General features: G+C 38.1%; 1 protein-coding gene across 3 annotated transcripts in view; it reads left to right on the top strand.

Moving 5' to 3' along the window:
* Fer (FER tyrosine kinase) overlaps positions 1-15991 on the top strand; it is a 320970-nt gene that overhangs the window by 48180 nt on the left and 256799 nt on the right. For all 3 annotated transcript variants that reach the window (XM_038339140.2, XM_038339139.2, XM_038339141.1), the window contains one exon: positions 6566-6665. In XM_038339140.2, the coding sequence (XP_038195068.1) occupies positions 6566-6665 (100 nt within the window). The remainder of the gene's footprint in view (positions 1-6565; positions 6666-15991) is intronic.

The following is a 15991-nucleotide window of genomic DNA, read 5'->3' as shown; positions in this document are numbered from 1 at the left end:
CTGGGGTTAAAGGCATGTACTACCACACAGCTCGATTATGAAGTTTTTGATAAGCACCTTAGAAAACCCATCCTTTCATCTGCTTATTTTCCTATAAACTTGAAATTAACTAGGCCTAGAAGCTTTGTTTGGTCAAATAGATTGTAAGTATCGTGTCGATTTCCTGTTGTTTCATATCAGCTCGTTTTTCTTTTTATGATATTAGACCTTACTAATTAGTTCCGCAGTTGTTGGCGTCATCTGTCAGATTTCCCTCTTAACTCTTTTACTAGTGCCCTTAGAAACTACTGATTGATGTTCTCTGCTTAGGGCAAGTGTGAGTGTGTTGTGAATAAGCGTGTGTGTTATTTATGTGTTGTGTGTGTGCGTTTGTGTGCATGTTGTATGTGTGCGCGTGTGCTTGGGTAGGCTAGAGATAGATATCAGGGGTCCTCAGTTATTCTCCAGGGTGATTTTTTTTTGAGACAGGGCCTTTCAGTGAGCCCGGGCTTGCCATTTCAGGCACACTAGCTAGCCTGTGTACTTCCGGGATCCTTTGTCTCTGCCCCTCCTCCCAGGGCTGGAGTTACAGGCATGTGCTCCACTCCTGGCTTTTACATGGGTGCTTGGATAGGAACTCAGGTGTTGTGCTTTCATGGCAAGCATTTTACTGACTAAACCATCTCTCCAAACACAAGGGCTAGTATTTTATTGGTCTTTTTTACAATAGAAAGTCTTTTATATCTTTTATTAATGCATTTTAACAAACAATTTCCTGTTAAGTAAAATTTGGGGAGTGGGGTGGGTGGTGTGGTGGCCTATGCTTTTAATCTCAGCACTTGGGAGGCAGAGGCAGTTAGATCTCTGAGAGTTCCAGGCCAGCCTGGTCTACACAGAGTTCCAGGACAGCCAAGACTATGTAGAAAGATCATGTCTCAAATAAAAAAAAAGAAGAAGAATCTTTTGTAACTGTTTGTATACCCTACAATACAGTATGAATAGGGAAAAGCCAAATAAATATTTTTTAATCAATTTTTTAGTTTGCAAAATAATGAATCAGTTCTTGAACAGCTTAAAAACTAAGCAGTATTTTTTGAAAGGATAGTGATTTGAATTCATTTATATTTACCTCTTAGTTGTTGAATTTTTTTTTCTTTCTTTTTTTTTTGGTTTTTCGAGACAGGGTTTCTCTGCAGCTTTTTTTAGAGCCTGTCCTGGAACTAGCTCTTGTAGACCAGGCTGGCCTCGAACTCACAGAGATCCGTCTGCCTCTGCCTCCCGAGTGCTGGGATTAAAGGCATGCGCCACCACCGCCCGGCTTAGTTGTTGAATTTTTGCTTTTTTTATGCACACAATGCCATCTGTGTCATCAAGATCATTGGTGGGTGTAAAACACTTTTAAAACACTGACATTTCCTTGAAAATTGCTAGTGCTCTTTTATGCAAGTTTTTTTTTTTTTTTAAAATTAATGTATTTTTTTGAGACTTAAGTGCTTGCGTATAATACAGTCTGGTCCCACTCAACACCCCAGATGTTCCAACCTTTCCTACCTAGTCCTCCCCTCCCAGGAAGTCCACCTTCTACTCAGTTCCTTTTGTTTTTTGACCCACTGAGTTTGAGTTTAACTTGGGCACCAACATGGGCATGGAGAGAACTGGTTACCCCGGCTGTACCACTAAGGACAATGACTTCCTATTCCCCAGCAGCTGTCAACTTCAAGTAGCGCCTCTGGGAGGAACTGGGCTCCAAGAACCCTTCCCTCATCCATGACTGAACGTTGACCTGTCCAGTACTGTCTGCCCCATGCAAGTAACACTGCTGGAGTGGTGCGTGCAGTGGCCATGCCTGTTCAGAGGACAGATCTTTGTGTCCTTCTCCCGCTGTCTGGCTCCCACATTTTCTCCTGTACTATCTTCTGAGATGTTCGTTGAATCTCAGAAAGTGTGATGGAGACATGCCCTAGAGGGCTGAGCACTCGGCAGTCACTTCTCAGCACCTTGAATCTGTGCTTAATTACCGCCCACTGCAAAAGAAGCTTCCCTGACCAAAACTGGGGCAGCGTTAGTCCACAGGTGTAAACACAACTATTTTTATAAGCGCTCACTCCTAGAGTCTGTGACCTTCCCAGCCACGTAGCCTTTGATCAGGTCTGCAGTGCAAAGCATGAACTCTCTCCTGTAAGAGTGGAGTTGGCTATCCTCCATAACAGCCGAATCACTGGAGCAGCAGTGGGGATATTTGCCTGGTGGGTCAGTGTTGTAGCATGTAAGGTCCACAGTTGCTTTACACCCTCGGTAGCATTTCTTTCTCAGCTGATTGCACAGCCCCTTCCTATACTATGAAAGCTGACAGGGTCTGAGTGTGCAGCTCGTTCCAGCTTGATTCCCCTATGTCCCATAACCAAAGTGTGGTGTCATCTGCAGGAGAATTTTGCCATTTGGGAGAAATGGAAATATCCTGTATTGTTATGGGGGCCTCTGGTACCTTCATGGCCAACCACTTGTATTCTATACCCAGTATTGGGATTTTGTTGAAAAGCCTATGGCTTCTACCCTTTATCTACCCATGCAAAGTGCTTCCATTCAATCTGTCTCTGTCTCTGTCTCTGTCTCTGTCTCTGTCTCTCTCTCTCTCTCTCCTAATAAAGTAGTAGATTTCCACATGATTCATTTATACACCCTTACTTTGGTTAACCCTTTCCCTGCCATGTAGTCATCTTCATTCCTCCAATCCATCCTTGTTGATAACCCTTCCTTAAACCTTGTTCAAACCCACTATTTCCTCCTTTTACTTTCATCTCTCATGTATTCTGTTATTCCTACCTGTTAATAGCTCCTCCACATGATCTACGTGTAGCTTCCTAATCTCTTCAGATATTCTAAATTAAACAAATCTAAAAAATTGAAATTATGATATCCTTGAAAAATAACATGCAACATTTGGTGTACTGGGCCTGGGTTAACTCAATATAATACTTTCCCATTCTATTCATTTTCCTGAAAATTTTAGAATTAGTTTTACTTATAATGCAATAAATTCTATTATTATATGTACCACATTTTCTATGATCCATTCATTGGTTGGTGGACACCAAGGCCGATTTTATTTCCTAACTGTTCTTAATTGAGTAGCAATAAACCTTGATGTGCAAGTACCTGGGTAGTAGAATATAGAGTCCTTTGGAGTATGGCAAGGAGTGGCATAGCTAGCTTGTATGATAGTTACATTTTTAGTTTTTTGAGAAACCTCTGGACTGGCTTCCATAGTTGCTGCCCCTTTTACATTCCTGTAGTGTATATTGGGAGTTCCCACTAGTTCCTTTCTTGGTATGTTTGTTGTTGGTATATAGGAAGGTTGCTGATATTTGTGTTATGTTTTATGCTTCCACTTTGCCGAAAGTTTATCAGCTCTAGTTTCTGGTGGAGTCTTTGAGGTCTCTCATATATGACATCATACACTCTTTTGCAAGTTTTTGATGCTATCCGTTTTTTTAGTCTTAGGTATATTAGAAGGTTTTCAGATGACTAGAAGTCATGATTGCCTTTGCCTCATATTAGAATTCATTTTGACAACAGGGTCAAGATAATTATCTAAATTAGTAACTCAATTCTTGCAAGCTTGAACTGACCCATGTGCTGACTGTTGCCTAGCAAACAGTCACTGTCTCTGCACATGGAATGCTTCTTGTCTCAGAGATGCTAAACTATGAAGAATATAGCAGTATCAACACTTAAAAGCAAATTTATTAGAACTGCTAACATACAATTTAAAGTTTCTTTTCTTTTTTCAGTTTTTTTACTCACAGAAAATACATCGGGATACAGAAAATTAATGTATTGTTTTAAAGGAAATTTAAAATACATTCTCTTATTTTTCCTTTATATTTTTCCTGTTGTTTAATAAGTCAGTTATTTTGTATAATTAAAACCTTTTTGTGGCTGAAGAGTTAGCTCAGTGGTAAGAGCACTGGCTGCTCTCCCAGAGTGCTCAGTTCATTGACTAGCACTCACATGTCAGTTCATGACTGCCTGTAGCTCTAGTTCTAGGGCATCTGGTGCCATCTTCTGACCTCTGCAAGCACTAGACATGTGTGCGCTACACTTATGCACATATAAGCATTTACATATACATATAAAATAAATAATCTTAACAAATATGCTTTTTTCTTTGCTTTTAATTTTTTACAAGAAGTAAAATTAGCATTATCATTATTATTTTCAAATTATGGACAAATTATATACATGTCAAACATATCCTTCCCTTCCCTCCTTTCTCTTTCTTATATTCTTTCTCCATTTTTTTCTTTTAAACAATTCTATTTCTACTTTCATTTCTGCTTTTTAAATATGTGCATAAGTGATTTCACATGGCTATGTAAAGTTTAAGAAGTACAAATGTGAGAAAACATGATGTTTATTTGGAATGTGGCTTAATTTGCTTAATATGGTTGTCTCTGGTTGACACCTGTTTCCCTGTGTAGATAGCATGACTTCACCCTTCTTTCTGGCTGAAAAGAATTTCATTTTGTATGTATGCCACATTTCCTTACCCATTCCTTTGTTCTTGTTTACCTACTGTGGTTCTGTTGAGCTGAACTGTTTCACAGCAAACATTGATGTGCAGGTATCTTCGTGTTATGTTGAGTAGGAGTCCTTTGGGCACATATTCAGGAGTGGTGCATGTGGGTCATATGGCAGGTAATTTCTGTTGTTTTGAGAAACCTCCATAATGTTTCCTTAGCAGCTGGACTGGCTTATTTTTATCAGCAGTGTATAAGGGTTCCCTGTGGTCCACATCTGAAGCATCATTTGCTCTTGTTTTCTTAATGACTGCCTTTCTGACTGGGGCAAGGTAGAAACTCAGTGTATTTCTTTACCAGAAGAAATGTAGATTTGTTAGGAGACTTAAAGAGTCTCTCTCAGTAGTTGGGCCATGGTGCAGGGAGCCGTGCCCTCCATGTAGTTTGGATTTGCATTCCTTTGGTGACTCAACAGTTTTTTTTGTGCTTATTGGCCATTTGTACTTCACCTTTGCTAACTGCCCATTCATTTCATTTCCTCAGGTCATTTATTGAATAGGTTGTTTGTTTTGTTTTCTTACTGTCCTTTGTATATTCTAGATGTCTTTAGTCACATGTATAGATGCCAAAAATTGAAGTTAATTTTAAAGGCATAGATCATATTTTTGCACACTGAAAATTGATTTCTTAGCCTTTGGATTATAGATGATTTGTCAAGAACTAGCCTCGAGAAAAACACCTCTTGTCAGGGTAGGGGCGTGGGGATTTAGAAATATTAGTAAAGTATATGAAGACATGTGTGAAAATAATAAAATAGAAAATATAGAATAGTACTGAGAGGGAGTTCCAGTGAGTACTGAGATCACCTGTGTTTAATTTCCAATTGCTGACCCCAAAAGACAAAAAACAAAACAAAACAACAACAACAAAAACTGCATTAACATGATATAAGGAAATGAACAGAGCAGTTGAAGATTGCGGGCTACATCTATAGTTAAACATCTATAGTTAAATTTTGTTGTTAGAACAAAACAAGTCAAGATCATACCCTAGGCCAAAACATTATATAGTCAAACCACTCTTTGGATGGAATCCAGTGTTACCTCTATAAGGGAGTAGAAACTTAGTTGAATCCATAGACTTTTGTTTGAGGTAGAAATATATCTATTTCTCTATTCTTGAAATATAAAGTCTAGATATTAGCCACACCTGTTGACAATAACCTTGAGAGAGCAGAACTCTCTGTTCTAAATCTAGGTGGGACCTTTGTTTGAGGTAGAAACACAATAACTTTGAAGGAGTAAGTTCCAACTCTTTGACCTTTGGTCAGCGAGGAAATAGGCTCACGTTTTTTGGACCTCTGCAATGATTATTGTTATTCTTTTTTCTACTTTTTAAATTTTGAGGTTATAATATGATTACAGCATTTCTCCCTTGCCTTTCCTTTCTCTGCACTCTCCCATATATACCTCCCAGCTCTCTTTCAATTTCAAATTAATGGTCTCTTCATTCTTTCATTGTTATTTTGCACCCATACACAAACCACACACACACACACACACACACACACACACACACTTCCATATATAAACTAAACGGTTCCCTGTAATATTACTTGGGTGTATATTTTCATGGCTGACCATTGGTACATGGACCACCCCACTCCTGGAAATGCTTTTTTTGCTTCTCCTTAATAAATCTACATTTAAACCCTTATATACTACAGAACACTTCTGACTCAAGAACACTAAAACTCAAGGTTCGTTGCGGAAGATGGGGAGGGAAGATTATAAGAGCCATAGGATCAGGGAGGTTGCTGCGAGTCTCCTAGCTGTGTGTTATTCTTGGTTTGTCTTTTAAAGGAAGTTTGTGTTTGTATGTCATATTGAATTTATCATGGATTTTAAAGCTGAGTTTTAGTTTATTGTCTGGTTTTTTTTCCTGGTAAAAATTAGTTGTCTCCTATTGATAATAAAATATGCCTCATCTAATCTTTAGAATGTAAACTGTTGACTCATTTAAATGTAAACACTTAAAAGTTTTTCTGCATATTGTTTCCTTGACAGGTCACAAAGACAGAATTGGAGAAGTTAAAATCCAGCTATCGACAATTAGTAAAAGAAATGAATTCTGCCAAAGAGAAATATAAAGAAGCCTTAGCCAAAGGTATGGTAACACTAGAAAGAGTGTGTACTGTGATGGTTTCTGGTCTGATCGGCTGATAGATGTCCTTGTAAAAGTAGAATTATCCAATTTTGAACAATTTACATTCTAAAATCTCAAAATATATAAAAATAGACTTGTTGTTGAGCTGCTGCAAACTCCCTTTTTTTGTGTTTTAAGAGCTTCGGAGCGATTCTGATTAGTTCATATTAGCTGTTATGTAGTGTTTGTAAAAGGAAGCAAGGAATATGTACATCACTCTTGCATTCGATTTACTTATTTAATTAGAGTATTACATGAGAAAAATAGTGTTCTCTGTTTAGAAGTCTTTTCAATCCTTTTGCTTATAGCATTAAAACAGTAAAATCGTTTTATGGCTTAACACTGGCATTCTAGTTTAATTTTCATGTTTATGGTTTTTTTTACCTACCTTCTGTGTCTCTTGCTCACTCTCTTCTCCATCCCATCCCTACCAATCCTTATTCTGTTTCCTGTTCAATCTCAGGAGCTCTATATAGAGAGAATAGATCCTTTACTTTATGTATTTCTGCTCATCTTAACTATTTTGAGATTGGCATGTTCTTATTAATTTGGAGTTTTTTTCTTGTTTCATATACATAATCATGATTCCTTTGCTATTTTAAAGAATACTTTAGCTCCTCAGAAAGCATTCTTTTGAATGCTTAGTCATCTCTCCTGCCCCCAGTGCTATTTTCTTTTTCAGTCTATCTGCGTAGTTAACTTGGGAAAGTTGACTGTTTTGTCCTCAGCCAGGCCTCTCCAGCTTGTTAATTGCATTATAAACATCCCTGTGAGACTCCACCTAGAGTCAGTGACAGCTTGAATGACTGTCCCTAAATTCACTTGTACACCACTTTTCACATAGCTTTCCTGTCTGTTAGAGAATGACTAGTAAGGAAAAGAAGTTCATCACTACTCTTGGATACCTGTTTTTAATGATGTGGATTGTTTTGTTTAAACACAAAAATCTATGTTGTGGTGTTTTAAATAGTTTTTGTTTTTGTTAATGCTTGCCTTACAGAAATTAATAGGTGATTCTTTTTGAGCCTGGTCAAACACTATAGTAGCAAGCCAATGAGAATTTCTGAAGTCAATGCTTTTAATTGCCTCCCTCTCTTCGTCCTTCCCTCTGTCTCTCCATTTTCCTCCTCTATCCCTCCCTCCCTTCCTCCTTTCCTCTGTCCCCCAATCCCTCCATCTGTCCCTCTCTCCCCTTTTCTCCATCTTCCTCTTTCCTTCCTTTCTCTCTTTGTTGTGCTGTAGATAGAACCTGGGGTAAGTGCTTTACCACTCCTTGAGCTGAGCCCCTAAGCCCTGAGAAACTCTCAAAGACACACATTTACTCAGTCTAAGTTTATGATGGAAGACTAGTTGAAACCAGGACTGTGTGATTTCAGTTTCTGTAGACTTGTTAGTTTTTCTTTTTCCAGTGATGAGCAAGAGTTCATAAAACTTTATTAGTGAAAATGGAAGACAAAAGCACTTTACCCTAACTTTTAGATGGCTAGTGACCCACACGTTCTTTTCTCATCTATATTGAGAGTTGTCTATCTGTTCTCAAATATTTTGAACCCACTGTTTTCCCCGTATGTACATGCTATGGAAATATACATCAATTTCAACTGTATTCTCATATTTAGGCACTTAAAATTCTAGATGTAGCACACTTCAAAAACTAGTTAAAAAGGGGTTTTAAAATGTTATGTATATGAGTGTTTTGTCTATGTATAGGTATCATCTGCGTGTCTGGTGACAGGGTTCAGAAGAGAGCATTGGATTCCCTGCAATGAGGGTTAGAGGTTGTTGTGAGCCACCATGTGTGTGTGTTGGGAACCCAACCTGAGTTCCTTTGAAAGAGCAACAAATTCTTTTAACCCCTGAGCCATCTCTTCAACCCCTAAAATATTGTTTTAAGAATAAATGTCATTGGCCGGTGCTGGTGGTACACACCTTTAATCCCAGCACTCAGGAGGCAGAGGCAAGTGGATGTCTGTGAGTCTGAAGCCAGCCTGGTCTACAAGACCAGCCAGGACAGGCTCCAAAGCTATACAGAGAAACCCATCTCAAAAAATCCAACCCCTCCCACGAAACAATAAATATCACGAATGCTAATTTCACAAAATTTAAGTATTGCCATATTGAAACAGATGGTGTTAAATAAAGTGAACTTAAATATGGTTTTGTTGGAAGTTTTATAGTTTAGGATATAATGAAGAAATGAGAAAAGATATTTAAACAAATTGCTTACTAATTATGTATTTGGTTGCAGCCTGCCTAATTGACTTGTGGCTAGAATTACTCGAGTTTTATATTTACCCAGCTTCAAAGTATTCGTGCTAGTGCACGCCTCCTCTTGCATGAGTGTAAGCATGATGCTTCTGCTCATCTCCCATCCCCATCAAGGAAAGGATACAGAATTAGGTCACACAAGCCCAGTAGCGTCAGTTTAGGAAGGCCAGGAGGATCTTAGCACTCTCTTTTATTATGAGAGTGGGGAAACAACCCCCCTTCCTCCCAATTATCCATTTTCTTTGCGGGATGATAGAGTGCTCAGGATTGGCATGTCCATGGTCGTCCCTTATCCTATGCAGACCAAACAAGAGGACCTGTTGCTGGATCTGTAGGCAATAGCTTCAGATCTCATTCAGAAGGAAATTTTTCTGTAATTGGGAAGTAGATTTTCTTAAATTGCCTCTTCATGCATTATGAATAGCTCTGCAATATTTTATAGCCAATTAAAATTGATTAGATCTTTGAGTTATTTCTTTAGAATACTTTAATCATGAAAACCAGTTTGGAATGAGGCCAACTTTGAGACAGATGGTTAAATTTATGTTTAAATAATCTAAACTTTAAGAAAATGAGCAAGACTTTGTAAAGTCTCTTACTTGATTTCATCAAAGAATTCACTAAATAGACAGCCATCATTTGATTACAGCATTTGTATATTAGAGTCATGTATGAGTGGTAGATGGAAGTCTTCTAGAAAATATTCTGGAATTCTAATTTGTATCATCTTGGCTCACCTGATGTCTGAAATGCATTTTGGATATGGCATTTGCTAAAAGCCACAGTGTAGTTCAAACTATGGGTACCCTCTGAAATGTCCTCCTTACTTACTCTTCATAAGGTTCGGTTGCCAGTCAGTCAGTCAGTAGGCTTTGGGAAGTTATTGGACCCTGAGGACTGTGACCTCATCAGTGCATCCATTCATTGATGGAGGCAATAGGCACCGAGGAAGTTGGTCCCAGTGAAGTTGGAATGTGTACATGGGGACTGTCTCCAGCTCCTCTTCCCGCTCCTGCTCCCTCTTCATGGTGTCCTTTTCCACCAAGGCCACAAACAATGGGACAAGCTAAAGCACAGAACAAAACTGTGTGACAAAAGCATCCTTTCTGCTATGAAGTTGAAATTCATAGCAGGGGAAAGCCAGACTAATACTTCCTGATCCCTACTTTTGTTAAAAGCCTGAAAGTGGGAGCTTTTAGAATCCTACTCATCAGTAGATGACACATCAGCCGCTCACTCGTGGCCTGAGCTTTCCACTGCGGGAAATTTAATATGACTGGAACCTCCCAAGGTAAAGAGAGCAGACTCTTAGTGACCTAATCTGCATTGCCTTAGAGCTGTGCAGAAATGCAGTGACTGCTAAGATAGACCCCTTAAAGGCTGAGATAGAAGTGCTGTGTGTTTTATTTATGCTTCCTATAGGAAGTGAAAATGCAATCATTTATTCCTGCCTTCTTTTTTTTTTTTGTATATCTGAGTGACACACAGAAAAATAGTAAGAGAAGTTACTTCCTTTAACTCATTTTTGTCTACATTTGTGAAGCTATTTAGAAATGTTAGTTTTTGGACTTGAGTTATGAGTGAGAGAGAGAGAGCATCAGAAGCTAATATTAGACAGTATACATTAAACAGCAGATGGCAAATTGTAATATTCTTTTAATTATAAAGTTAAAAATCCATTTAGATTTACATTTAATTTTTAGAAAGAGCTTTTAAATTCATACATTAAGAGCAGTCTCTTTGGACTAAAAATACGGCTCCATACATAAGAACTTAAGAAAGATCCCAGCATCTGTGTAAGAAACTGAGTATTGCTACTGACTTATAAGCTAGCACTGGTGGGGCAGAGGCAGGAGCATGCTGCGGCTTGGTGGTCAACCGGACTGTCTAAGAACAGTGAGCTCCAGGTTTAATGAGAAACCTTGTTTCAAAGGAAGAAGATAGAGAGTAATAAGGAGAACAATTTTGGCCTCCACACACATACACATGGGAACAAATACACCCACAAGAGCACAACAAGTACACATGGGAACACACACATGCACACTTGCATATACCATCATACAAATTGTGTGTGCATACACATACACAGTAGAACTATTTATTCATTTCTTCCTGTTTGCTAGGTACTGAGTTTTGAAGATTGTATAATGTAAAAGTACCTGTCTCCATGAGACTTAGATTTTCAAGCAGAACACAGGTAATTAGCAGGTAGCTGAAACATTAAATGGGGGCTGGAGAAATGTTTCAGCAATGACGAACATTTGCTGCTCCTATAGAGCAGCCAGGTTCTGTTTCCAGCACCCACGTAACTATTTACAACTGTTCCAACTCCAGTTTCAGAAGATCAAGCACCCTCTTCTGGCCTCTGTGGGCAATTGGGATGTACACAGTGCACACACGTACACAGTGCACACACATACATACAGGAAATACTCATACATGTTGAATGAAAACTCTTAAAAATTAAATAATGATTAGTATGGTGGGGAAAGATGAAACAGATAGGTAGATCGGGGTTTGAGGGGATCATTAGGTAAGTCTCATGGACAAGTAACCATTTAATAAGAGGTAAAGGCAGTAAGGGAACCCATAAAATGTTGTTCTAGACGAAGAGGACTCTAGGAAGAGGGGCTAGCCTACGCATCCTTAACTGCATTGACTGCTGAAGAAAGGCATGGATTGATGAGAAGAGCAGGTGGCACGAAAGCTGTGGGGTATCTCAGGCCATTACAGCTAAATGCTCTGGCTCTTCCTCTAAGTGAGATGCCATGCTGTTGGAGGACTTTAAGCAGAGAAGTGATGCGAACCAGTGTGTTAATAAGATAGTTCTGGTGGACTTACAGGAACCTGTCTGGGGGTGAGAAACCTTTGGAGTAAGATTCTATGTACTTCAGGCTACTGCAGCAACCTAGTCACAGATCATTCAGGGTTGTACCTGGATGGAATGAGGAGTGATAAGAATGGTCAAATTTTGACAATTGATTTTTTAATGGAAAAAAACACATGAATTTTATGTATGTGTGCACGCACACATACAGGGGTCTTCTGAGATCAGAAGAGAATATCAGATCCTCTGGAACTGGAGTTCCAGGCAGTTGTGAACCACCAGGTGAGTGCTGAAGACCAAATTGAGGTCCTCCAGAGAGCAGTTCTTAACTGCTGGACCATCTCTTTGGCTCTGACAGTTCACTCTTGTTATTTATGGTAGTTATATTTTGTAAAGTCACTGAAAACATTGAACTAGTTAATGAGTTGTTAGGGGAGGAAAAGGTTTAATTTATACAAGCAAGATCACATTTTCCATAACCTGGGAATATATATCTTTATTATGTGTGTAGCATGACACCTTGTATAGTGTATAGTTATTATTATTACAACTAGTAGCACTATAATTTGTGATTAAACAGAGCTTATCCAATATGAGTAGACAGCATATTACACAACAATGTGAAGAGGATTAATAATGACAGAGAGATAGAAAACCAAGTGGGTGAACATTAGATGTGTAAACTCAGGCAGCGCTTCCATTTCCAGGTGCCTAGTCCCAAATAATCACACATAAACTTATATTAATTACAAACTGTTTGGCCTATAACTCAAACTTATTACTAACTAGCTTTTACATCTTAAATTAACCCATTTCTGTTAATCTCTGTTTTACCACGATGCTCATGACTTGTTATCTTATTTTCTGTTTGTCCCACTTGTTTGACAGATGGCTGGTATCTCTCCCGACTTCGCCCTCCTCATCTGAGTTCTCAGTTTGATTGTCCCACCTAACCTTACTCTGCCTAAATATTGGTCAAACAGCTTTGTTATTATACAGTGAGAGGAATACATATTCACAGCATCCAGAAAGTTCATCCCATAGTAGATGTGTGATACCATATTAACATGGCAAAGTTAATTACAAAGTGATTACATAGGGAAATAAAATCATAACTTTACTGAGGGGAAAGAAGCATATGCCACCTTAATCCTCACTGTAACTGTAATAACTTCAAAGAAAACAAGTTTATTGAGCTCATGGTCCTGGAGTTTCCTGCTCAACATCAGATATCACCATTGCTTTGGGTGGCTCCTGATAGAACAGATCGCTGATGACATGAACTCAGAAGGAGAGAAAGGATAAAAGACTGGATGCTACAGAGCAGGTGCCACTGTCTCAGCCAGGACACACTGGGGACCAAGGCTTTAGCACATGGACCTTCATGGGCCGGTCATTCAAGGTACATTTTAGTACTTGGATAAGGGAGAGGGATATGTCTCTCTTCTTTAACTTAAATGCTGAACATTGCCATCTGGGCTTGTAGGACAGCACAGCCATTTTCAATATAAGACAACAAGTTGCTTATAATTATTCAAATCAAAGCAGATAAAGTAGCACATATTTGCTTTGTTTGGGAAAGTAATCACTTCTTACTTATTATCAGGGAGTTTGTACCAGACTATTGAAGAAATGGTAATCAATTCAGAAGTTTATATTACCAGTGCTTGACTTTCTAGATGAGCTTAATGAGTAGTGTAGCTTGTCTCTCATAAATGTCAGCCTTACGTAATTGAGTTTTCCTAGCTTCATAATACTGTTTATGGCATGACATGTTGTATACACACTCTTATTACAAAACATTAGACAGATTCATCAACAAGTAGTGGTGAAAGAATTATAATTCAATCTCTCTGTGAATTTCATTATGTGGAGGAGGAAAAATTGGATGTTTTCCTCTCTGTTAATTGACACATAGAATAATTCCTCTGTTGCTTTAGCGCCTCTCATCAGTTCAGGAAACACGCACAGCAACAGAGGCCTGTGAACAACAGCTTGTTCACCTGTGTGCTTCAGATCACCTTTAATCTTGTGTGTGATTAATTTTAAACTATGTCAGAAAGTATGCTAGTGATCTGGCTAGAAATGTGTTAGGTGGTGCTTTTTTTTTAAACAATAATTTTGTTAAGTGAAAGAATTAACAATTTTTAATCTTGTCTTTATTTATTCAATTTTAGTTATAGTACACATTAGTGGTTTTTACTGTGATATTTCATGCATATTTATCACTGTACTTTGCTCTTACTCTCCCTGCCCACTCCCCTCCATTTCCTCTGTCTTCCTTCTGCTGTTGTTCATCTTACCCTACAATCCTTCCTGCTTCCATGTCGCATAAATCTCCTTACTCTTTCTAGAGCCCATCTTTTGTTTTTGTAGACTATTGATTTGGGGGTTTACTTACATAGTTTCGGTGTGACTGTAGATATTTATTTGTAAAGCACATCTATAAAAGTGCCATAGAGAAGCAGGTCTTCAGAAGTCTACCTGTAGGGAGAGTGCCGTAGATGGACTGGTAGTTGTGTGTCTGCCACAAGCATGCTTAACAACCAAAGGGAGACGTGTGGGTAGAGGCAGTGCACTTTTCTGCCCAGAACCCTTCTAGACTATATCTTCAAATCCTGTTTTAGACCTCAGGGTGTTACTGAAGAATTCTTATGTTAATGTAATGGATTATTTATTGGATGCCTTCAAAGGCAGCTTATTTTTAAGTTTTATTCATGACTGTCAGTAAGCAGTTGGTAACTAGATTTTGACTATAATGTTCCTATTTAGGTTGTTGCTGATATAATACACCTAAATCAGAAAAAAGAAGCAGCTGTGAAATTAAGTTTGCTTTTATTTTGTATTATTAACACCTTGTGAGCGAGTGCTGTGTATTTATTGAGTCATTCTACACCAGAGAGAAAATCAGATGGGTAGTGTGCAGTTTAAAATCTGTGAAAATAGGAAACAGATGGATCGTTTAAATGTCCCAGTGAAAATGTATGTGTGGAGATATGACTTCTGAAGTTAGGAAAAAAATTAAGCATGAGTTAGAAATTCTGGAGTTAAAGTAAAAAAAAGTCCCACATAATAGTTCAGAAATGGGGACATTAAGTGTGGAATTAGTTGGGTTCACTCATCAGGACTTTTAAAGTACAAATAAGTGTCAAATCATACCACAATACTCAGATACTCTAACTGTTGTTTTCTTATGCTCATGTAGACTGTGGAGGGGATCTTTTGGCTTGAACTATTCTAGATAATTGTACGTGGTCCTGTGAATTGTGTTGTCAGAATTAAATTGTTTAATTTCAAGTATCAAGCTAGCTTTTAAAAATAGTGAATTGAAACGAAAGAGCAAACCAACATAAACACTGAAGTGGGCACAGGAAGAGCAGCAGTCCTGGTAACCTGTGCGGCAGGTGCCAGTACATTACACGCTCACCCAGGCGGTAGTGCCACTTAGCTTCTAGTCAAGACTGGGCAGATGGAAGACTTGGGCTTTGACTGTCAGCTTCCTACAGGAGTTCACTCCTGTGGATGGGAGGAACAAGTGGTCATTGTTTAGAAGAAGTTCCAGGGCAATTGATTGACCTAGGACTTTCAGTGAACTTTATTTCTGCAAGAAGGATGCTAATGCTAGTATTCATGGGTAGAAATGCTGTATATATGCTATTCTCAGTTATTCTGTGAAAGAATAAATTCATTGGGATGTTAAAAATCATTTACAATTAAATTTGAAATGATTTAATTGCAAGTAATAAGATCATTCCAAGGACATAATATTGAGTTAAAACTTCTTTAAGGATTTTGTATAACTGAGGTAAAATGTTCATTGGATTTTGATAAACATTCTTAAAATCTTAAGTTTTAAATAGGATGGAATTCAAAACAAAACAAAACAAAACAAAAAACCCACAAAGAACAAAGGTAACCAGATAGGAATAGGAGTTCTTTTATATTGTTATAGTGTTACTAATCTGTATAAGTACTATACTGATTCATGACATAAAATGTCTTATTGCAGTCAAATAATATAAAAATTACATTTTTTGCAGTTTAATTTTTATTAGGATTGATTTATTGATCTTTTCTGCCACCCCCAACTCAGAGAAATACAGCACTAGGGTTAACATTTTGTAAAATAGTTTATGCAGTTATTGAAATTCTTCTGCATCAGATCTAGCTATTGGTCTGGCTGAACTTC

The sequence above is a fragment of the Arvicola amphibius genome, chromosome 8 (assembly GCF_903992535.2).
Source record: "Arvicola amphibius chromosome 8, mArvAmp1.2, whole genome shotgun sequence".
In the NCBI taxonomy this organism is placed as follows: domain Eukaryota; kingdom Metazoa; phylum Chordata; class Mammalia; order Rodentia; family Cricetidae; genus Arvicola; species Arvicola amphibius.
Note: the sequence above shows the minus strand (reverse complement) of the source record. Positions and strands in the feature narration are given on the sequence as shown.